This window comes from Bubalus kerabau, chromosome 8 (assembly GCF_029407905.1).
Source record: "Bubalus kerabau isolate K-KA32 ecotype Philippines breed swamp buffalo chromosome 8, PCC_UOA_SB_1v2, whole genome shotgun sequence".
In the NCBI taxonomy this organism is placed as follows: Eukaryota; Metazoa; Chordata; class Mammalia; order Artiodactyla; family Bovidae; genus Bubalus; species Bubalus kerabau.
Window position 1 is genome coordinate 35,688,910 of NC_073631.1, and position 25,481 is coordinate 35,714,390.

The window sequence follows — 25,481 nt, forward strand, 5'->3', positions numbered from 1 at the left end:
ATGGATGTGAGAGTTGGACTGTGAAGAAAGCTGAGTGCTGAAGAATTGATGCTTTTGAACTATGGTGTTGGGAAAGACTCTTGAGAATCCCTTGGACTGCAAGGAGATCCAACCAGTCCATTCTGATGGAGATCAGCCCTGGGATTTCTTTGGAAGGACTGATGCTAAAGCTGAAACTCCAGTACTTTGGCCACCTCATGCAAAGAGTTGACTCATTTGAAAAGACCCTGATGCTGGGAAAGATTGAAGGCGGGACAAGGGGACGACAGAGGGTGAGATGGCTGGATGGTATCACCGACTCGATGGACATGAGTTTGAGTGAACTCTGGGAGTTGGTGATGGACAGGGAGGCCTGGCATGCTGTGATTCATGGCGTTGCAAAGAGTCAGATACGACTGAGCAACTGAACTGAACTGAGGTAGCATATTGAAAAGCAGAGACATTACTTTGCTAACAAAGGTTTGTCTAGTCAAGGCTTTGGTTTTTCCAGTAGTCATGTATGGATGTGAGAGTTGGACTATAAAGAAAGCTGAGCACCGAAGAATTGATGCTTTTGAATTGTGGTGTTGGCAAAGACTTTTGAGAGTCCCCTGGACTCCCCTGCAAGGAGATCCAACCAGCCCATCGTAAAGGAGATCAGTCTTGGGTGTTCATTGGAAGAACTGATGTTGAAGCTGAAACTCCAATACTTTGGCCACCTGGTGCGAAGAGCTGACTCATTTGAAAAGACCCTGATACTGGGAAAGATTGAAGGCAGGAGGAGAAGGGAACGACAGAGGATGAGATGGCTAGATGGCATCACCAACTCGATGGACATGGGTTTGGGTGGATTCCGAGAGCTGGTGATGGACAGGGAAGCCTGGTGTGCTGCAGTTCATGGGGTGGCAAAGAGTTGGACACGACTGAACTGAACTGATTTTGTAGATCTTTTTTCTTCTGTTGTATTTCTTGACTATATGTGTCCCTTTAACATTTGTTTTAAAGCTGGTTTGGTGGTACTGAATTCTCTTAACTTTTGCTTGTCTGAAAAGCTTTTTATTTCTCCATCAATTTTGAATGAGATCCTTCCCGGGTACAATAATCTTGGTTGTCGGTTTTTCCCTTTCAGTACTTTAAATACATCCTGCCATTCCCTTCTGACTTGCAGAGTTTCTGCTGCAAGATCAGCTATTATAAACGTATGGAGTTTCCTTTGTATGTTACTTGTTGCTTCTCCCTTGCCTTTTTAATATTCTTTCTTTGTGTTTAGTCTTTGTTAGTTTCACTAGCATGTGTAGGACAAAACAAATTTTTTACAACTTGTTTAAAATTAGAAAGTATTCAAACAAAAAAAATTTCCCATCTTAAATTAATTCATTTGATTTCTTATATGAAATAATTTCCAATTAAAATCAGCTTAATAAAGAATACTTTCACTGGACACCTGTTTCACATATCACTTTGAAATTCAATTTTTCCTTGTCCAAAGACAAATGAAAATATTCAAGTAATGTATTTTAACATAAGTAAGCTATTGAGGCTTCCCAGGTGGCTCAGTGGTAAAGAATCTGTCTGCCAACACAGGAGATGAGGGTTCAATCCCTGGATTGGGAAGATCCCCTGGAGAAGGCAATGGCAACTCACTCCAGTATCCTTGCCTGGGAAATTCTATGGAGAGAGGTGCCTGGAAGGCCCACAGGGTCACAAAAAGAGTGAGAAATGACTTTGCAACTAAACAATAACAGCGACAAGCTAGTTAGTAATCTAGATAGACAGTTCAACTACTGAAGCTATTAGATGTTTTAATTTCAATGCTTACTTTTTTCACAGTTTTTAAAGGTTATATCCACTGATAATTACTAGAAAATATTTGCTATATTCCTCATGCTGTACAATATATCCTTGTAGTTTATTTTATATCTAGTATAAAATATATTAAAAAAAATTTTTTTAAGCATGTACCTCAATCTCCTACTCTTACACTACCCCTCCCCCAGTCCTCCCCCCAACTGGTAACCGCTGGCTTGCTCTCTGTATCTGTGAATCTAAAGGACGGGGGTGCCTGGTGGGCTGCCATCTATGGGGTCGCACAGAGTTGGACACGACTGAAGCGACTTAGCAGCAGCAGCAAAGCTATCTGATGTTTAAAACCCCCTCATTAGAGATTATTCATAAGGGTTGCTTTTTTTTTTAAGAAGTGAGAATGGTTCTTTAGTTTACCTTCAACCTTGTTTTAGAAATATCCACTGCTACTATTCTTCACTAGTTGAACATAATTACCTCATTTGACAAACATCCCTACTATGTACCGCTGCTGCTGCTAAGTCGCGTCAATCGTGTCCGACTCTGTGCAACCCCATAGACAGCAGCCCACCAGGCTCCTCTGTCCCTGGGATTCTCCAGGCAAGAATACTGGAGTGGGTTGCCATTTCCTTCTCCACTACTATGTACTAGATACTGGAAATAAAATAGATGCTCAATAAACTATAATTCCTGGACTTGAGAAATGCACATTCCAACAGAAGACAAAAAGATAATTAGATTACAGCATAATGAGCACCATATTTATTAAAAAGTACTTTGGGATGAGCGGGGAATAAATGGTTCTAACATTACTGGAAAAGCAGTAACAGGTAAATTTGGATTTACTGTAATAAATCAAGGGTCAAAAGGATAGAAATAAAAAAGAGTTGACCCTTGAATAACCCAAGTTTGAAGTGCGTTAAGTCCACTTATACATGGTCCATTTATTTCCCATTTATGCTACAGTGGTACATGATTCCCGTTGGTTCAATCTGTAAATGCAGTCACAGTTTGGAGGGCTGACTGCATACATAGGACTGTTAAACGTGGATTTCTGACTTGTGGAAGGTAAGCACCCCTAAGCCTCATACTATTCAAGGGTAAACTGTATAGAAAATGAAAAAGAATATATAACCAACAAGTTCATACCAAGAAAACTAAATGGAATAAATGAAATAAAAAAATAATGATACATAAGACAAGATAAAAAGTGAACATAAATAGTAAATTGGTAGTCATAAACCCAAATGTAATAACATTAAATATAACTGGGCTAAATGCTCTAAATAAAAAACTAGATAAAATGTAAAATTCAATTCTATCCTGCCTACAAAGAGATACTTTTAAGGACCCAGAAATACTGAAAGTTAAGAATAAAAAGTGTATCATATAAACATTAACTAAAAGAAAGCTATTTTAACTATGCTAATAGCAAAAAAACCTAGACTTTAAGGTAGGAACACTATTAGAGATAAAGAAGGATGTTTCATGACGACAGAGGAATGAAATCACTAGGAAGAGACCACAGTTCTCAATCCGTACGTGCCTGGTAATCAAACAACAAAATATTTTAGCAAATAAATGACAGAACTAAGCAGAGGAACAGACAAATCTACACTCAGACAGATCTGACAGATCTAACACATGTCTCTTAACATCAGGCTAAGCATACAAAAAACTAGGAGGGATAGTGAAATTAGGAACACAATGGCATCTATAAAACATGAAATCAACAATGACAGAATACAGTCCTCCCTTGATATCTGCAGGGAATTGCTTCCAGGAACCCTGAAGAAACCAAAATCCACAGATGTTCAAGTTCCTTAGAGTTGGCCCTCCACATTGCTGGATGTGGAACAGGTGAATACAGAGGACTGTTTATCTTCTTTTCAAATGCATATGAAAGAGTTACTACAATTGACCAAATGTTGCATTGTGAAGCAAGCATAGATAAAAATTCAAAACTTTAAAATCTTTTCATATACTCTCTGCACAGTGAAATTAAGTTAGAACTCAATAACTAAAAACAGAAAATCCTCAACTGTCTGAAAATTAAATGGTACCTTTTAAAATAGACAATGAGTCAAAGAAGAAATCCCAACAGAAAGTAGAAAACATTTTAAATTAATTAATAATGAAGACACAAATTTTAAATCTGTATCTGACTCTGTGACCCCATGGACTGTAGCCCACGTGGGTCCTCTGTGGAATTCTCCAGGCAAGACTACTGGAGTGGATTGCCATTCTCTTCTCCAGGAGATCTTCCCAACCCAGAGATCAAACCCGGGGCCTCCTGCATTGCAAGCAGATTCTTTACTGTGCGAAAACTAAAGCCCCAGGGAAGCCCCTTGTTTGCTATTCCAAAGCAATGTCAAACAAGGCAATCTGTGGTCTGAAAATGCAAAGATTGGAAAGAAGAAAGGCTGAAAAACAATGATCTAAACTTCCATCTCAAGAAATTAGAAAAAGAACAGGAACTTAAAAAAAAAAGTGGAAGGAAAGAAATACTAAATACAATAAGAGAAAGCAACAAATTAAGAAATACAGAGAGGAAATTAACAAGGCTAAAGGCTGGTTCTCTGAAGATATTAATAAAATTTATATCCTCCCAGCAAGAAAAAAAATGGGAAAAACAGAAATTACCAAAATCAGGAGAGAAAAATGGGAAATGACCAGATTTTTAAATGATAAAAAGATATTCAGAGGATATTGAGAGAAGCTTTAAATTTGGTAACATACAGGAATGGGTGTATTCCTTGAAAAACTCGCTGAAACTGATAAAAGAATAAACAGGAAATCTGAATTGTTTGGTATCTATTAAATAAATTGAGTCTATTACTAAAAGACTTCCCACAAAGACAATTTGTGGTTCAGATTTCTTCCCTGGTGAATTCTTCCAAAAGTTTAAGAAAGAAATAATATTAACTGTACACAAATTCTTCTACAAAACAGAATAAAAGAACATTTCCCAACTTGTAAAGTCAGATAATCTTACTGACAAATCTAGACAAGGACACTATAAGAACAATCACAGACCAACCACTTTCATGAATGTGCAAAAATTCCAAATAAAATATCACCTCACTTAATGTAAAGATACATAAAAAAGATAATACAGCACAACCCAGTTTATTTATTCCAGGGTGGGTTAGCATCAAAACCTCAATTAGTGTGATTAACTACATAAAGAGAAAAAAGGAGAGAAATCATATGTTCACCTTGATAGAAAAAGTATTTGACAACATTTGCTGTTGTTCAGTTGCTAAGTCATGTCTGACTCTTTGCGACCCCATGAATTGTAGCTCGCCAGCTTCCCTATCCTTCACTATCTCCTGGAGTTTGCTCAGACTCATTCAGCATCCTCTTACAATAAAAACTCTCAGCAATCTATTAGTAAAAAGAACTAAGAAAAACCTACTGCAAACATCATACTTAGTGGTAAAACTATTAATGCTTTCTACAACACTGTGGTCCTAGGCAGTGCAGTAAGACAAAAAAGAAAAGCCATCAAGTTTAAAAAGGGAAGAAATAAAATAGGTAGAAGACATGACAATGTTTTCAGAATGCTTTGCACACACACAAAACTGCAAAAAATCTATTAGAATGAATAAGCACATCTGGTAAAATTGCTAATTACAAGAACAATATTTTTAAAAGTCAATTTAATGTCTATATATCAACAAAAAAGAAAAAAGTTTTTAAATTATTATAATACAGAGATATTAAATATGGAAGAACAAATCTAAAAAGATAAAATCTATATACTCAAAACTATGAAACATCTTTGAGAAAAATTTCAGAATAGCTACAAATACATGAAGGGATGGAGATTTTTTTACTTATGGATTGCATTTAAGTCTTGTCAAGATGGCAGGTGATGTATAGATTAAATGCAATCTTAAAAAAATTCCAGCAGATTTTTTAAATGGAAATTGACAAGCTGATCCTAATATCTAGTTTGCAAAGCCCAAGAATAGCCAAGACAGTCTTGAACACAAAGCTGGAGAACTTATATTTCCAAACACCAAGACATACTACAAAGATACAGTTATTAAACCAATATGATATTAGCTTAAGAACAAAGAGATTAATGGGACAGAAGAGGGAGTCCGGAAGCACACACACGAATGATGCCATCACCTTGTCGTTGTTCAGTCGCTCAGGCACCTGACTTATGACCAATGTGACATTTGAGTGTAGTGAGGAAAGCACGGTCTTTTTAATAAATGGTACCAGGGAAGATCCCCCGGAGGAGGCCATGGCCACCCACTCCAGTAATCTTGCCTGGAGAATCCCATGGACAGAGGGGCCTGAAGCGCTTCTGTCCACAGGGTAGCAAAGAGTCGGACACGACTAAAGCTATTTAGCACATGTCAAACTGATTTTCCTAAGGAAAATATTTAATCTTGACTCCTATATTTCACAGCATAAACAAAAAATAAAGTACAGGTGGACTGTTGATATAAATGTAAAAGACAAAACTAAATCTTTTAGAAGAAAACAGAAGAATATTTTCATTACCTTGGAGTACTAGACCAATTTCTTAAGCAGGCCACAATAAGCACGAACCAAGATGGAACTTTATGATGGACTACTTCACAATTATGAGTTCTATTTATCACAACATAAAGAGAATGGAAAATCAAGCCACCAAATGGGGAAAGATACTTACATCACATAGACTCAGCAAAGATCCACATAGAATGTACAAAGAATTACACAAAGAAAACATCAGACATTCCAAATGATAAACCACTTGAACTGGCATGTCACAAAAGAGACTCTCCAAATGGCCAACAGACTTATGGAAAGGTGCTTAACTTCAACAGAGATAGGGGAAATGCAAATTATATAAATCCCCATGTGATACCCCATCAAACCACTAGAATCGCTTAAGTGAAGACAGAAAAATTTCAAGTGTTAGTGAGGATTAGATAAACTGGAATTCTCATACAGTTGACCCTTGAGCAACATGAGTTTGAATTGCATGGGTCCACTTAATGCAGGCTTTTTTCACTGAATACAGTAAAACACGGGTTTCCCTGTTGGCTCAGATGGTAAAGCGTCTGCCTGCAATGCAGGAGACCCAGGTTCAATCCCTGGGTTGGGATGATCCCCTGGAGAAAGAAATGGCAACCCACTCCAGTACTCTTGTCTGGAAAATTCCATGGACAGAGGAGCCTGCTAGGCTACAGTCCATGGGTATGCAAAGAGTCAGACAGGACTGAGCGACTTCACTTTTCACAGTACTACACAGTCAGAGGTTGGTAGAATCTGAGAGTGCATGCTGATGCAGCCCACTGTGAAGTTACATGCAGATTTTAGGCCATGTTCAGAGTCAGCACCCCTAACCCTACTCCACTGTTCAAGAGTCAGCTGTACACTGCTGACTACCATGCAGCCTGGTACAATGCCTTTGGAAAACTGTTGTATCCACTGAAGCCAAACATCTATATACCATATCACCCAGGAATGCCAGTTCATTTCAGTTCAGTCGCTCAGTCGCGTCCGACTCTTTGCGACCCATGAACCACAGCACACCAGGCTTCCCTGTCCATCACCAACTTCTGGAGTCCACCCAAACCAATGTCCATCCAGTCAGTGATGCCATCCAACTATCTCATCCTCTGTCATCCCCTTCTCCTCCTGCCCTCAATCTTTCCCAGCATCAGGGTCTTTTCAAATGAGTCAGCTCTTTGCATCAGGTGGCCAAAGTACTGGAGTTTCAGCTTTAGCATCAGTCCTTCCAAGGAACACCCAGGACTGATCTCCTTTAGGATGGACTGGTTGGATCTCCTTGCAGTCCAAGGGACTCAAGAGTCTTCTCCAACACCACAGTTCAAAAGCATCAATTCTTCGGTATTCAGCCTTCTTCACAGTCCAACTCTCACATCCACACATGACCACTGGAAAAACCACAGCCTTCACTAGATGGACCTTTGTTGGCAGAGTAATCTCTCTGCTTTTCAATATGCTGTCTAGGTTGCTCCTAACTTTCCTTCCAAGGAGTAAGCGTCTTTTAATTTCATGGCTGCAATCACCATCTACAGTGATTCTGGAGCCCAGAAAAATAAAGTTTGACACTGTTTCCACTGTTTCCCCATCCATTTGCCATGAGGTGATGGGACCGGATGCCATGATCTTAGTTTTCTGAATGTTGAGCTTTAAGCCAACTTTTTCACCTCTCCTCTTTCACTTTCATCAAGAGGCTCTTTAGTTCTACTTCACTTTCTGCCATAAGAGTATCATCTGCATATATGAGGTTATTGATATTTCTCCCAGCAATCTTGATTCCAGCCTGTGCTTCCTCCAGCCCGTTTCTCATGATGTACTCTGCATATAAGTTAAATAAGCAGGGTGACAATATACAGCCTTGACGTACTCCTTTCCCAATGTGGAACCAGTCTGTTGTTCCATGTCCAATTCTAACTGTTTCTTCTTGACTTGCATGCAAATTTCTCAGGAGGCAAGTCAGGTGTTCTGGTATTCCCATCTCTTTCAGAACTTTCCACAGTTTGTTGTGATCCACACAAAGGTTTTGGCATAGTCAATGAAGCAGAAATAGATGTTTTTCTGGAATTCTCTTGCTTTTTCCATGATCCAGCGGATGTTGGCAATTTGGTCTCTGCTTCCTCTGCCTTTTCTAAAACCACCTTGAACATCTGGAAGTTCATGCTTCACATATTGCTTAAGCCTGGCTTGGAGAATTTTGAGCATTACTTTAATAGCGTGTGAGATGAGTGCAATTGTGTGGTAGTTTGAGCATTCTTTGGCATTGCCTTTCTTTGGGATTGGAATGAAAACTGACCTTTTCCAGGCCTGTGGCCACTGCCGAGTTTTCCAAATTTGCTGGCATATTGAGTACAGCACTTTCACAGCATCTTTCAGGATTTGAAATAGCTCAACTGGAATTCCATCATCTCCACTAGCTTTGTTCATAGTGATGCTTGCTAAGGCCCACTTGGCTTCACATTCCAGGATATCTGGCACTAAGTGAGTGATCACACCATCGTGATTGTCTGGGTCGTGAAGATCTTTTTTGTACAGTTCTTCTGTGTATTCTTGCCACCTCTTCTTAATATCTTCTGCTTCTGTTAGGTCCCCACCACTTCTGTCCTTTATTGAGCCCATCTTTGCATGAAATATTCCCTTGGTATCTCTAATTTTCTTGAAGAGATCTCTAGTCTTTCCCATTCTATTGTTTTTCTCTATTTCTTTCCATTGATCACTGAGGAAGGCTTTCTTATCTCTCCTTGCTATTCTTTGGAACTCTGCATTCAGTTGCTTATATCTTTCCTTTTCTCCTTTGCTTTTCACTTCTCTTTTTTCACAGCTGTTTGTAAGGCCTCCTCAGACAGCCATTTTGCTTTTTTGCATTTCTTTTTTTTGGGGATGGTGTTTATTCCTGTCTCCTGTACAATGTCACAAACCTCCATCCATAGTTCATCAGGCACTCTGTCTATCAGATCTAGTCCCTTAAATTTATTTCTCACTTCCACTATATAGTCATAAGGGATATGATTTAGGTCATACCTGAATAGTGGTTTTCCCTATTTTCTTCAATTTCAGTCTGAATTTAGCAATAAGGAGTTCATGATCTGAGCCACAGTCAGCTCCCAGTCTTGTTTTTGCTGACTGTATAGAGCTTCTCCATCTTTGGCTGCAAAGAATATAATCAATCTGATTTCAGTGTAGACCATCTGGTGATGTCCATGTGTAGAGTCTTCTCTTATGTTGTTGGAAGAAGGTGTTGCTCTGACCAGTGTGTTCTCTTGGCAGAACTCTATTAGCCTTTGCCTTGCTTCATTCTGTATTCCAGGGGCAGATTTGCCTGTTACTCCAGGTGTTTCTTGACTTCCTACTTTTGCATTCCAGTCCCCTATAATGAAAAGGACATCTTTTTTGGGTGTTAGTTCTAGAAGGTCTTGTAGGTCTTCATAGACTGTTCAACTTCAGCTTCTTCAGTGTTACTGGTTGGGGCATAGACTTGGATTACCATGATACTGAATGGTTTGCCCTGGAAACAAACAGAGATCATTCTGTTGTTTTTGAGATTGCATCCAAATACTGCATTTTGGACTCTTCTGTTGACTATGATGGCTACTCCATTTCTTCTAAGGGATTCCTGCCCACAGTAGTAGATATAATGGTCATCTGAGTTAAATTCACCCATTCCAGGCCATCTTAGTTCACCGATTCCTGGAATGTCACTGCACTCGTAGGTACATATATTCACCAAAATACATATTCATGAATATTCAATTAGTAATAGTCAAAGAGTGAAAACAATGCAAGTGTCCTATTTAGGCAGAATGGATATATATACTGTGGTACATTCACATCACAGACTGGATTTGTTGAGTGTTGCCTCATTGTGAATTTGAAATGAATGGAATAATACGTACCTTTTTCTATTTAGGTTATTTTGCTCAACATTATGTTTGTGAGATTCATCCTTTTTGTTGCACACAGCTGTAATTTAATGTTCAATGCTGTATCAAATTCAAAAAGAGGCAAAACTAATGGTGTTGAAAGCTAGGAGTATGTAGTAACTGAAAGAAGGGAAGGAAGAGATTTCTGTGGCTTTGGGTAGTATTCTCTTTTATTAGTAATATTGTATTCCCAGAACTTAATTATCTTCAAACTGGAAGTTTGTACCTTTTGTCACCTTCACCTTTTTGCTAACCTCCCACCAACCTGTTCTCTGTATTCGTGGGTATGGTTTCTTTAAGATTCCACATATAAGTAGGATCACATAGTACTTGTCTTTCCCTGACTTACTTCACTTAGCATAATGCCCTCAAGGTCTATCCAAGTTGTGGCAAATGGCAGGATTCCCCCCTTTTATGGCTGAATAATTTTCAATTGTGTATACACATCACATTTTCTTTATGCATTCATCAACTGATGGACACTTAGGTTCTTTCCATGTCTTGACTATTCCAAGTAATGCTGCGATCATCATGCAAGTGCAGGTACCTTTCTGAAACAATGATTTTGTTTCCTTTGGTTAATGTACTTTTTTCTTGAACTGGGTGCTGGATATAAAGCTGTGTTCTTTTTGCAAAAAAAAAAAATCATTGTACACCTATGCTGTGTGTACTTTTCTATATGCATATGATAAATCAATGAAAATATATATTAAAATATGGGAGCAAAGTGTAGCTAGAAACAAGGCTAAATACATCAGTATGGTGTTCTACATATGTATCAGAGGCTGGCCACAGATTTAACACTGCTGCTGCTGCTTTTAAATCATGTCAGTAGTGTCCAACTCTGTGCAATCCCAAAGACAGCAGCCCACCAGGCTCCTCTGTCCCTGGGATTCTCCAGGCAAGAATACTAGAGTGGGCTGCCATTTCCTTCTCCAATGCATGCTGCTGCTAAGTCTCTTCAGTCATGTCTGACTCTGTGCAACCCTATGGACAGCAGCCCTCCACACTCCTCTGTCCACAGGATTCTCCAGGCAAGAATACTGGAGTGGGTTGCCATTTCCTTCTCCCGATTTAACATTAAGATTTCTAATAGCTTTATGAGAAAAAGAGAAGTTGCCAGCTACACATTCATTTGTGCCCAGTAGATATAAGTAGATCAACTGCCTAAAGATACAACTCTTGGTGCAAAAAAAAAAAAAAAAAAGATATTTCTCATAGAAATCTTCACAAAAAGAAGACATTTTTTGACATAATAAACAAAGTTCTTGACAACAATTTCAAGAAGATCCACTGTGATGGCTTCTAATGCTGACACTCAATGTAGGCTGCTGGAATCTTACCAAAGCAAGACAGGGGCAAAAGCAACTGGAGACAGGACAGGGCAAAGCAATGCAACCTACACACTCAGCTGCTCTCTGGGCGGACCCAGGATTATAGTTTATAAACCTATACGACTAATAGTGGATAAGCTTCACATATTTCCCCCTGAATATCGCATCTCTCAACCAAGTTCTGACATTTATCAATCAGCAGTGAGATTAACACAATACCCTCTAATGAATGTGTAGTGGACAGCAATTCTCCATTATCAGTTGCATATGAAGCCAGTTAAGCTAGGGGAAGGAATAAGGATCTTCTGTGAATGCTGAGAAGCTGACCTCTGACTATTAAGATGATCATCCTACCTCCACTGGGATCACCTATGATTAGGGCTCTAAGACTCTTTAGAAATGATACTGAATCTTCTCCAAAGCCATACAGTAACAAATAATGTTGATCAAAATCCCAACCCAAAGTTCTACTATGTATAGCATTGATTAAAAGAGCTTCAGCCAAAAATATAATCATGATAGGCAAGGTATGAACAGTCTGCTAAAGCATTCTCAAGCAAATACTAACAAGGAAAGTAAGTCACTGCACTTAAAGTTATTTAGATGATTATATCACCAATGATATTCAGTAACATTATACATATCTGCATTTTAACCACCTTGTTCAAGTACAGGAATATATCTTTTTTCCCCTGATTATTCAGCACCAGACGTTAAGAAGTTCAGAGAGCTAAAGCTCACTCACTGAACTTAGGTGTCTCAGTGCTTTTTTTTTTTTTTTTTAAAAACACTGGATAAATTTACTCATCTGCTTTCCTAGTTCACAACCAACTATAATGAGCATGTCAGGATGGGAAGCACAGAGGAAAGAGCTGGTAGAAACAGGCAGAGGTGCAGGAAATAACTGCTAACTTGGTAGGAAGAGTCAGCAAAGCAAAAGCAGACCAAGAACACCAAACACACCATGGGGCCATGTAGCAAAGAGCTCTGTGTACCTCAGGAGTCTCCAAGGGCAACCACTGCACAGGGTATATTCACAGAAACAGATCCAGAGTAAAGTCACTTTTAAGGATTCTATGCCGAGTCTTTTTAATAAGGTAGGGAAACATATAATGCTTTTTAAAAAGCAGTTTATCCACAATACTTTAAATAGTATTCTTTATTGTAATATAAATCTGAACACTTAAAATTGTAAGCTTCAGTTAAACAGAAGACTGCACTCCACAAAAAATGCTGAGTAAAGCACTGCAGTTGACTGGAGAATTTTAACTCAAACACTAGTTACAAGAAAAATAGGAACATTTCATCTCCCAAATACATTGAGAAAATGAGGCGCTATTCAAATGAGGTTATCTGAATTAACATTCAAGTTATGAAATAGTATCTTGACCTATAGAAAACTAAGAACTATGTACGTGTTATTAAAAGTACTTTAATTCTGAAAATCATCATTTGTCTCTACTATGCTTACTTCATCACACTATCTCCTTCAATCTTTCATTAGTCCTTTCCATACACAAGACAGGGAAGTTATGGCTTTATGTGGGAGTTTCTCATAATGTATTGGTTTAGAAGTTTGCCAAATGTTATTTTAAAATATTTATGCACCTATATTTAAATGTATATTTTAATAATTTTTCATAAACTATTATTGACCCACGGAAAGAGAACTTATATTTTAATTCTCCTTGTCACCAGAACTAAAATCAAAGGAATATGTAAGTTTTTTCAATAACCTATGAAGCTTAAAAAAAAAAAAACTAGTACCTGATTTTCTAGGATGAAAAATGCAGGTTAAAAAATCCTCAAGGAATTTAACAGTTTTTGTAAATGGTAGAGAATATGCAGAGAAAATACTAGTTTGTACATAGAAATAAGTCAGTTTATGAACATTTTAGAGTTGAATGTGGAACATTTAGAGACTTTGATCTATTTTCTATCACAATCTGTAAAAAAAAAAAAAAATGATTAAAGACTACTTATTTGCTGAGATAAGTACTAAGTGTTTTTAGTCTACAATATATCAATGTTCATGAAAAAACTGATGAAATAATTACACACACAATCACAATGAACCAAAATTCAATTCCTGACTATCCTACCTAACCAAATAACTCACTTCCAAAGTTCGAACTGTAACACTGTTCTTAATATGAGGCATTTTCAAACCAAAAGAATTGTGTGGTTATGTAATAAAGCTGTAAACCTAAACTGAGAGTATGCCTAAACTGTGTAAGGGGTAATGAAAAGCATTACTGTATAAGTATTGATGCATATCACCTGTACTGATTAACTTGCAAAGAACTTAAACAGGTTAAAATATCTTCCCGCCCTCAACTAACATATGCCAGAACGCTAGTCAGGGGTGGGGGAGTTTGTTTTGGTTTGGCTTTCTATACTATTCCATTTTTCCAGAATACCAGTAGAGAATCAAGGTATCACAACATAGAAGGCACAATCCAAAATGTTTTTGTTTACATAGAAAAAGCACATGCCTCATCTAGCTACCATTCAGCATATGTCTACCATTACCCTGCTCATGTTTGGAGAAATTCAAAACTAAGTATGAACCAACCCATTCTGCTTGAATGAGTTCTAGCTTTTTTTTTTTTTTTTTTTAAACTAGTTTTAGGGCTGTCAGTGAAAATTACCAATGATTCTGTCCAAGATTATTTTACAGATGAGAAAATTGAAAAACAGATTTGTTAAAGGACACAATTAATTAATGACAAAGTAAACTCAGAACTCAATTATATTTTCACTAAACCAGCTTCTTCCCAACTTAAATACGAAATCACGTCTGATCTGCTACATAAAAATTTAAAAATAAATTAATTAACAGATGTGGGTGAGATACCCAGATTCTGGTAATTCTGAAAGAGAGAAAAGCAAATGAAATTCACAAATATTGATTTCTTTCTTTTGCAGAATTCAAGGTGGGGATACTTAAAACACCCAAATGGCCTACAATGACTTTTCCCCCAAAACTAAAAGCCTTTAGACAAAATCTATCAAATAGATTTCATTACTAGAAAAGGATAATAATTGATATGCACCAACTATTTGAACATGAAGAACAGTGTTAGTAACATTATCCACATAAATAAATATCCAAGTTGAAATCTAAGCCAGAAACTGAAATTTATTATAGCTACAATAATGAAGTTTCTTTTAGCTACAATACTAAATTTATCATAAACTGCAACTAAAGTCAGCATGTATGCTCATTCCAGAATAGAAAAGAATAATTAGACAAACACAACAAAAATTCTGCTATCCCAGACAACTGTCCACACAAATCAGTGACTGAAATTTCTTAAACATGTAACTTAAATAAGGTTTAGATATGTCCCTTTCTTTTCCTGCACTGCCTCTGCTGCTATGACAAACATGGAGATGCAAAACAGTATCCTCCACTGACTTTTTTATTCATCAGTTTTTATTGTCTTTAAAAATTAGTAGAGTATAAAACCTCTCACAGTGTTTTACCCCAAACCTTCAACACCTACTGTTCTGAAGACTGCCACAATGATTGAGAGCAATTTATGTCAGCCCAGGTGTTTAAAGTTCCAGGTTGAAATATTTGGGTAATTAACATCATCCTACAAACACTCAAAATCACTTCAGCTGCCACCAGTAGGTAACAAAACTCTCCCAAAAACTGTAAGAAAGTTAGCCTTGTTTACTGTTCTATTTACCTAACTTAAAAACACTGCTACTGCTGCTGCTGCTGCTCACTCACTTCAGTCGCATCCGACTCTGTGTGACCCCATAGACGGCTGCCCACCAGGCTTCCCGGTCCCTGGGATTCTCCAGGCAAGAACACTGGAGTGGGTTGCCATTTCCTTCTCCAATGCATGAAAGTGAAAGGGAAGTTGCTCAGTTGTGTCCGACTCTTCGCGACCCCATGCTCCTCCGTCCAGGGGGTTTTCCAGACAAGAGTACTGGACTGGGGTGCCATTGCACTGCCTAGATGTAAAAAAAAATTTCATACAACCTATCTTCTTCAAAAGGTTGCATCCTAAACAGCACAAATGTCAATTCAAAAGATTCCATGTTAATATTTTACTGTTTATAACTCCAAGTGCCATAAAAGTCAGTGAGGCAGGTCTTCCTACCAGAGGGGTGAAGAGCTGTTAAGTCCAATGCAATTAACAAAAAAAAAACTGCTCAAAGTTACTGAATATAAGTCCGAGTATAAATATCTATATTCTGCTTAACACGCTAGACACATCTTTACATAAGGAAAAGAAAAAAAAAATGTAAACTGTAAAGGAGGGAATGGTCTCCTCATTCTCTTATTCTTACAGGATTTTTGATGGCTGAGGAAGAGTTTCATGCAACAAAGTACTTTTACAACAACTTGATGGCTCAATGATGTTCCTAAGAAATGAATGCTTAGGATTACCATGGATTTAATACCCAGAAACAAGACTTAAACAAAATGTGAGCATGTTAAAAGTCAGTTATTTCTGAAAACTAGGCTGGTTGACAGTAATTTCTAAATATATTTTTTCATTTATTTTATCTTTTAACTTTACAATATTGTATTGGTTTTGCCATATATCAACATGAATCAGCCACAGGTATACACGTGTTCCCCATCCTGAACCAATAAATATATTTTTTAAAGTAAGGGAATACTACGATTATAGTTACAAAACAAAGAAAGGCAAAACTTGAAATAAATCACCGACTAGGTATCCTCCACAGTCCTACTCTTGGTATCAACTGCAGAAATATCAGTAACACTGCAATTTAGAGTGCAGAAGACAAGGAAACACATACACACGCGGCTAGCATGGAGTAGGCACTCACTATCTGTGGCACGAAACGACAACGTATGTGCAAACAATCAAAAACAGAAAACAAAACGCACTCCGATTTGGGGGCAACACAGTCAATTACAGCAACAATTACTTAACGAAAAGCTGCCGGCAGGCTCAACACGCACTAAAAGGAAACGGCTCCTCCTCCCTGCCCTCCTCTTGCACTCAAACGCTAGATTGTGCATTGAAAACAAATCCTCCCCGAGCCCCGCCCCAAGCCCTACCCTCAGCGGCTCCCAGCACTGAAACTGACGGAAAGTCCCGGGCCTTGGCGGAGCCCAGACCGGCCCCACTCAGGACGCTCTGGCCGCATACACTCCCGGCGCGGCGGCGGCGGCCGGGGCTCCAGCCGGTTGTCTCCGGGACCCCCAGGGTCTAGCGCTCTCCCATGCCCGCGGCGCCGGCGGCCCCCTCCTCTGTCCCCGAACGGCGGGCTGCGCCGTACCTGCACACCGTGATCAGGTTCCTCTTTTCCACGGCGGCGTTGCGGGCGCTCAGGCTCTTCTTGACGCCGCCGCCCCCGCCGCGGCTCCCTCCCAGGCCTTCCAGGCTCTGGGAGGCCATGGCGGGCTGACCCCTGGACCCTTTTGTCTCGTGCGACCCCGCCCCGCCCGCCCCCCCCCCCCCCCCGCTTCCCTGGGCTTTTGCTCGGCTTGCGGCCGTGGGGGCACGGGAGGGTGGCAGGGAAGGAAAGGGGACGGAGGGAGGGTGTGGAAGACGATGGGGGACTCGTACCCGGGCACTGGCGGCTGGCGCACAGCACCAGAGCTCTACACAAATACACACACTCACACGCGCACAACAAAAGCACCAGCCCCGCTCTCCCGCACCGCCAGGAGCCGGGCTGCGCGTGCGGTTCGGCGTCGGCCGCTCTCCTACTTCCCCAGGGATCTCGGCGCCGCGCACGCCCAACCACCCGCACTCAGCCGCCACGCGCGCCCCAGCAGCGGACGCCACGGGGAGCCACGGGCCTCGAGCGCGCAGCCCCGCCCTCTCTGCTGGGGCCAATCGCCGCGCGCGAGGGGCGGGGCTGCCGCGAGGACCTTTGAAGCTACCTGCAATGGCAGCCCACTCCATTACTCTTGCCTGGCAAATCCCATGGACGGAGGAGCCTGGTAGGCTGCAGTCCATGGGGTCGCTGGGAGTCGGACACTACTGAGCGACTTCCCTTTCACTTTTCACTTTCATGCATTGGAGAAGGAAATGGCAACCCACTCCAGTGTTCTTGCCTAGAGAATCCCAGGGACGGGGGAGTCTGGTGGGCTGCCGTTTATGGGATCGCACAGAGTTGGACACGACCAAAGTGACTTAGCAACAGCAGAGCCCGCCCCGGCGCGTGGGCAGCTGTCAAGAGGCCGGGCTCCCGCTCGCCACCCGTGTGCTGCAAGCAGTCTGCACACTGGGGAGCAGCGCCGCAGCTGGCCTGGGGATTGTGGGATGCGGTGCTCAGGAGTGCCCCGGGAACATTGGCGACCCTTTCCCGGAGCCCCGCTAATGGTTGGGATCGCTAGCTCTAACGGCTGACCCTATTGCCGGAATCCGACTCCCCAGCCTAGTGGTATCCGTAGCTACAATGCCGAGCCTGCACTAGCTCCCGCTCCCTCACCTGACCCAGGGCCTGACTTCCAGGAAGGGAGCGGATTTTATTGGTGGTGGTGTGCTTGCGCGGGGGTTTTGGTGGTGGTGGTGGGGTGTGTGTGTGTGGGGGGGGTGGTTTGGTGGTGGTGGTGGGGTGGGTGTGTGTGTGTGTGTGTGTGGGTTTTGGTGGTGGTGGTGGGGTGTGTGTGGGGGGCGGGTGGTGGTGGTGGGTGTGTGTGTGGGAGGGGGCGGGTGGTGGTGGTGGGGTGTGTGTGTGGGGGGGTGGTTTGGTGGTGGGGGTGGGGTGTGGGGGGGGTTGGTGGTGGTGGGGGTGTGTGTGTGTGTGTGGGTTTTGGTGGTGGTGGTGGGGTGTGTGTGGGGGGGTTGGTGGTGGTGGGGTGTGTGTGGGGGGCGGGTGGTGGTGGTGGGTGTGTGTGTGGGAGGGGGCGGGTGGTGGTGGTGGTGGGGTGTGTGTGGGGGGGTGGTTTGGTGGTGGGGGTGGGGTGTGGGGGGGGTTGGTGGTGGTGGGGGGGTGTGTGTGTGTGTGTGGGTTTTGGTGGTGGTGGTGGGGTGTGTGGGGGGGGGGTTGGTGGTGGTGGGGTGTGTGTGGGGGGCGGGTGGTGGTGGTGGGTGTGTGTGTGGGAGGGGGCGGGTGGTGGTGGTGGTGGGGTGTGTGTGGGGGGGTGGTTTGGTGGTGGGGGTGGGGTGTGGGGGGGGTTGGTGGTGGTGGGGGTGTGTGTGTGTGTGTGGGTTTTGGTGGTGGTGGTGGGGTGTGTGGGGGGGGGTTGGTGGTGGTGGGGTGTGTGTGGGGGGCGGGTGGTGGTGGTGGGTGTGTGTGTGGGAGGGGGTGGGTGGTGGTGGTGGTGGGGTGTGTGTGGGGGGGGCGGTTTGGTGGTGGTGGTGGGGTGTGTGTGTGGGGGGTGGTTTGGTGGTGGTGGTGGGGTGTGGGGGGTTGGTGGTGGTGGGGGGGTGTGTGTGTGTGTGGGTTTTGGTGGTGGTCATGTGTGGGGGGGGTGGTAGTGGTGGGGTGTGTGCGGGGGGTGGTTGGTGGTGGTGGTGGGGTGTGGGGGGGGTTGGTGGTGGTGGTGGGGTGTGTGTGTGTGGGTTTTGGTGGTGGTGGTGGTGGGGTGTGGGGGGTTGGTGGTGGTGGGGTGTGTGTGTGTGTGTGTGCGCGCGCGCGTGCGTGTGCGTGTGTGTGTGTGTGTGCGCGTGCGCGCGCGCGCTAACGCCCTCCCCTGGCCTGATGGACAACTACAAGTAGCCCAAGGAGGAAAATTGCCCGCAGAACATCCCTCCTGGGGCGTCTGCTGGTGAGATTTTGACGTCACTTCGCTCCTATCTTAGCCCCCAGCATGGCCTGCAGCCCGGAGTGACCGCCCACAGAAGTGCGCCGCAAGTGAACGCTGCACCTTTCGCCCTTCTCCAGTCCTGGGCAGTGACCCCGGAATTAGGAGCGGGGGGCGCGAGCCTCCGGGCAGTTCGGCTTTGGCTCGGCTGGGCTGCTCCCAGAGATGAGGCAAGGAGTGCTATCCACAGCACGGGCCCACTTTCCAGAGGTTCTCCACCCCTGACCGTACCAACAGGGAGGTCCTGGCTTTGACCCCGAGTTCTCCGGCGCTTATCTTGGTTGGCCATTCATCTCTCTTTGCATCAGTATGCCCAGATTTTAGAGTGAAGTCCTTACTCACAGCTGTCCCTATGATACCTAGCTCGCTGCTGTGCAGAAAACTGGTTTTCAATAAACGTTCGTTAAATGTAACTTGAAGTCACATTTGACATTAATATACTCTAATTTTACAGTTTTGGTGGCTCCAAAATCCATTAAACTTTCAGCTCTGGTGTTGACATTCCTGTCAAAGAATATTATAGAGTAGATACATAGATATAGTGTAGGTATCTCTGTACTTCTTGTATATTATACAAAGTACTACAGGGGGTACTGTTACGGTATGTTGAACGCTTTTAAAACAGAGCTTTGTGTATTAAAGCTGTAAATTACTAATTTCCAAGGTTGTAAAAAATTTTTAATCTCTATCTGAGATCACCAGGGCAGACTGAGCCCTTTCATCCACTCAGCCTAATCACAGTATTAACAGAATGAAAATACCCTGTAGAAAAAAACTGTCACAACTAATTTATTACAATAAATATTCGGACATTAAAATTATAATAAACAATGTAGACTTTAAACATGATCTTTCACATAAAAGTAGGAGGTTTTTCCAGGTCAGCGCACTGGTTGCCAGACATTTCTTGTCTGCTCTGTGATGAATGACAGAGAGGCTTGTAAGGAAGCTTATCCTACTCAAATCGAAATTGTTATTTAAATACAGATGAAAACTGCATAGAGAAAAGAATGGTATAGTGAAAATGAGTATACTACCCAAAGCAATCTATAGATTCAATGCAATCCCTATCAAGCTACCAACAGCATTCTTCACAGAGCTAGAACAAATAATTTCACAATTTGTATGGAAATACAAAAAACTTCAAATAGCCAAAGCGATCTTGAGAAAGAAGAATGGAACTGGAGGAATCAACCTACCTGACTTCAGGCTCTACTACAAAGCCACAGTTATCAAGACAGTATGGTACTGGCACAAAGACAGAAATATCGATCAATGGAACAAAATAGAAAGCCCAGAGATAAATCCACGCACATATGGACACCTTATCTTTGACAAAGGAGGCAAGAATATACAATAGATTAAAGACAATCTCTTTAACAAGTGGTGCTGGGAAATCTGGTCAACCACTTGTAAAAGAATGAAAGTAGAACACTTTCTAACACCATACACAAAAATAAACTCAAAATGGATTAAAGATCTAAACTTAAGACCAGAAACTATAAAACTCCTAGAGGAGAACTTAGGCAAAACACTCTCCGACATACATCACAGCAGGATCCTCTATGACCCACCTCCCAGAATATTGGAAATAAAAGCAAAAATAAACAAATGGGACCTAATTAACCTTAAAAGCTTCTGCACATCAAAGGAAACTATTAGCAAGGTGAAAAGACAGCCTTCAGAATGGGAGAAGATAATAGCAAATGAAGCAACTGACAAACAACTAATCTCGAGAATATACAAGCAACTCCTACAGCTCAACTCCAGAAAAATAAATGACCCAATCAAAACATGGGCCAAAGAACTAAATAGACATTTCTCCAAAGAAGACATACAGATGGCTAACAAACACATGAAAAGATGCTCAACATCACTCATTATCAGAGAAATGCAAATCAAAACCACTATGAGGTAGCATTTCACACCAGTCAGAATGGCTGCGATCCAAAAGTCTACAAGTAATAAATGCTGGAGAGGGTGTGGAGAAAAGGGAACCCTCTTACACTGTTGGTGGGAATGCAAACTAGTACAGCCACTCTGGAGAACAGTGTGGAGATTCCTTAAAAAACTGGAAATGGAACTGCCTTATGATCCAGCAATCCCACTGCTGGGCATACACACTGAGGAAACCAGAAGGGAAAGAGACACGTGTACCCCAATGTTCATCGCAGCACTGTTTATAATAGCCAGGACATGAAAGCAACCTAGATGTCCATCAGCAGATGAATGGATAAGAAAGCTGTGGTACATATACACAATGGAGTATTACTCAGCCATTAAAAAGAATACATTTGAATCAGTTCTAATCAGGTGGATGAAACTGGAGCCTATTATACAGAGTGAAGTAAGCCAGAAAGAAAAACACCAATACAGTATACTAACACATATATATGGAATTTAGAAAGATGGTAACAAAAACCCTGTGTACGAGACAGCAAAAGAGACACTGATGTATAGAACAGTCTTATGGACTCTGTGAGAGAGGGAGAGGGTGGAAAGATTTGGGACAATGGCATTGAAACATGTAAAATATCATGTATGAAACGAGTTGCCAGTCCAGGTTCGATGCACGATAGTGGATGCTTGGGGCTGGTGCACTGGGACGATCCAGAGGGATGGAATGGGGAGGGAGGAGGGATGAGGGTTCAGGATGGGGAACACATGTATACCTGTGGCGGATTCATTTTGATATTTGGCAAAACTAATACAATTATGTAAAGTTTAAAAATAAAATAAAATTTTAAAAAAAAAAGAAAGAAAAGAATGGGAAGCTCTCAGTTATCAAGAAAATTCCATGCTGGTTTGTCCTGCAGGAGGAAGAGAACACACATGTCTGAAACCCTTATCAGGAAGACAAAATGAGTGGTCATGTCAAACAGAGAAAAGTGAGATGTTGTTATTCCTAAAATTGGCTTCCTAGCCTTTCAAGTACATTTTCATGTTACTTGTATTACAAATTTACAGTTATGACTGAAGACTTAGTAAAACTCCATCTTACATGATTAGGTAAAAATTTTTCAAGCTATTTTTCAAAAGCTACTTTTACTGGGATTCAGTTGACGCAACTTGCTGCACAAAATTTCACTTAAACCTTCTTTTCTATGCACAGCGTGTCATTAAACTGCCACATGCGGGCCTTATTTGATAAAGTTTTTTTCTTAATGACCTTGAACTATATGTTGTGGGTCTCATTCTTTCTTTAGATCACTAATCTGGGAGATAATAAATCAATTATATTCCAGTGTAAAGTACAATACTACTATAGAAGCACATGAGTTTTCACATTATGTTTTGAACTATTTTGGCACCTATTGCAATTCTTTATTAATCCAAGAATTGGCACAAAGGTTTTTCAGAGATGTAAAAAGACACAGTAAAAATAATGAGAACAGTAAATGCCGAATTTAACCTACAAGGACTCCATAGAACTCAGTGGGTAAACTGTACTCATTCATCGTTTCCCCAATCTCCTTGTTTTCCCCATCAAAAAAGACAAAAAAAAAATTTAGGAAGACAAAATTCCAATTGTAACACATAAAATGTCCTCAAATCTAAAATATTATAAGCCAGAGAGATTACCAAATCATCATTTATAATCTCAAAGAAGTGGACTTTCTATGTATACCCAAGCCCAGCAGCCATATAGAAAAGACTGATAAAACTGAAGACACAACTTTTTTTAATCTATGAAGCAAGTTTCATCATAAACACAAAGGAAAAGTAACAGACTGAGAAAACATATTTGAAATTCACACCATGGACAAAAAGCTAATTTCCTTTTATACACAACATTCCTGCAGATCAATAAGCACTGTTTCAGTAGAATAATGAAGGTGGAAGCCAAGTAGGAGACTTAAAGAGTGGGAACTGAGAATCACACAATTCTTTTTAAAGGTTCTTGTAAAGGGAGAGAAAAGGGGGGAGTGACATAGGGAAATGTTGAGTAAAGGGATGTTGGTATTCTATCCCTACTGTTGTGTTGTTTGTTTTCATGGAAATGACGTGAGCACATTTTAAAGCTGATGGAATGAATCCACTGGTAAGGAAATGTTAGTAATGCAAGAGAGGAAAAATGATCAGAAGTGAGAATATGGAAAAGCAATGGGATCCAACACATAGGTAGATGGATCGAGCTTTGGTTCAAGATACTAATTCTCAGTTGTAACCATAGAGAAATGTGGGAGCCCAGGTACAAACATAAGTAATTTTAAGCTTTTATTATTAGAAAGATGAGGAAGTTCCTATCTGGTAACTTCTGTTTTAACTTCAAAATAGAAGACAAAGCCACTGGGTGAAAAATTCCAACAGTCCATCTTACAGTGAATGGTGAAATAAGTTGACTAATGAAATTTAGGACTCCTCATCAGGGTCTGAGGACCAATTTAAGATTGATGAGGGCTTCCCTGATGGCTCAGATGGTAATGAATCTCCAGCAGTGCAGGAGACCCAGTTGGATCCCTAGGTTGGGAAAATCCCCTGGAGAAGGGAATGGCAACCCACTCCACTATTGTTGCCTCGAGAATTCCATGGATAGAGGAGCCTGGCAGGCTACACAGTCCATGGGGACGTAAAACCGGGCACAACTGAATGATTAATATATTTTCTTTTAAGGTTAGTGATGATGAATTTATAGTCAGCCCTATCTATCCTATTGCGTGATTTTCCTTGATATTGTTAGTGTCGTAATCATCTGAGGGGGCCATAACAAACACGGAAGGCTTAAATGACGCAGATCTATTTTCTAAGTTACAGAGGCTGAGAAGTCCAAGATCACAGCACCAGTTTGGTTCCTGGTGAAAACTCTTTTTGGCTGTAGATGGCGCTATCTCCCTGTGTGCTAACAAGACCTCTTTGTGTGTGGAAGATGGGGTAGCGGATGAGAGCAAATTCTTTGGTGGTGTCTCTTCTAAAGAAGGGCACTAATCCATCATTAGGGCCCATCCTCATGACCTCATCTAACCCTAATAACTTCCTAGAGGCTCCATCTCCAAATACTGTCACACTGGGAGGGTAGGGCCTCAGTGTATGAGTCTTGGGGAACACAACATTCAGCCCAGATGATTAGGCTGCTGGCATGGAAGTAATAAGGGAAATGTTGATTTTATGCAGGAATGAGATTTTTATGAGAGCGTAAGAGGAAAAGACAGAAATACAAGGAAATTTGGGATATTAACAGTATGATTCTAAAGAGATTCTTAAAGAATTTTACACCAGACATAGAGGGAAAGATGAAAAGAGAAACGACAGGCTGGGGTAGAAAAGAAAGATCAAAGGACTGGATGATCTTTTTTTAGCTTGTTCTTGCCCTGTTTATAGTGCCTATAGAGTTATAGAGAGATGTTGAAAATGGTTTATTCAAATTATATTCATCATTATTTTCCCGCATTGGTCTTTCCCTGGGTCGTTTTAGAAAGGCCTTTGCCTCTCCCAAGAATATACAGAAATTTTATGGTTTCTTTTTTATATAAAAAATGGTCCATCTATTTTTTTTTCATTGAAAAACTTATTTCTGTAAAAATTTATATGTGCTGTGGCTCCAGGAAGGCAGATATCACTTTCATTACATTAAACATCTAGCACATTTTTTTAATATCATAAAATTTTTTTAATAAAAAATTCATCTATATGGAATACAAGAATGTATGAAATTAGGATATATGTTTATTTTTTACAAATGGTTAGCCATTTGTCTAAGTTTACTTATTAAATGATTAATCTTTTCCCTACTGATTTGAAATGTTAAATTTGCCAACATCTACTTCTGCTTTATTAACTATGCCAAAGCTTTAACTGTGTGGATCACAACAAACTGAAAATTCTGAAAGAGATGGGAACATTCTGAAAGAGATGGGAATACCAGACCACCTGTCCTGCCTCCTGAGAAATCTGTATGCAGGTCAAGAAGCAACAGTTAGAACTGGACATGGAACAACAGACTGGTTCCAAATAGAGAAAAGAGTACGTCAAGGCTGTATATTGTCACCCTGCTTATTTAACTTATATGCAGAGTACATCACGAGAAATGCTGAGCTGGATGAACCACAAGCTGGAATCAGATTGCCAGGAGAAATATCAATAACCTCAGATATTCAGATGATACGATCCTTATGGCAGAAAGTGAAGAGGAGCTAAAGAGCCTCTTGATGAAAGTGAAAGAGGAGAGTGAAAAAGTTGGCT

General features: G+C 41.1%; 1 protein-coding gene and 1 non-coding gene across 18 annotated transcripts in view; one reads left to right on the forward strand and one right to left on the reverse strand.

Annotated features, from left to right (window-relative positions):
- The window catches only part of LOC129659034 (uncharacterized), a 55,603-nt gene extending 38,009 nt beyond the window's left edge, over positions 1-17,594 (reverse strand). For 6 of the 17 annotated variants that reach the window (XR_008717741.1, XR_008717740.1, XR_008717742.1 and 3 more), the window contains exon 1: positions 17,113-17,594. Coding sequence is in view for 2 of the 17 variants with exons in the window: in XM_055590041.1 (XP_055446016.1) it covers positions 17,113-17,508 (396 nt within the window). In the remaining 15 variants the exon portion in view is untranslated. Of the gene's footprint in view, positions 1-6,303; positions 6,329-8,120; positions 9,800-15,057; positions 15,897-16,427; positions 16,568-16,822; positions 17,001-17,112 lie in introns of those variants that run through there. The other 11 variants (XR_008717745.1, XR_008717743.1, XR_008717753.1 and 8 more) reach the window with 10 other exon arrangements.
- On the forward strand, positions 6,822-6,893 carry TRNAC-GCA (transfer RNA cysteine (anticodon GCA)). Its single transcript has one exon. It is a non-coding gene; the product is annotated as a tRNA-Cys (tRNA).
- Positions 17,595-25,481: the final 7,887 nt, after the last annotated feature.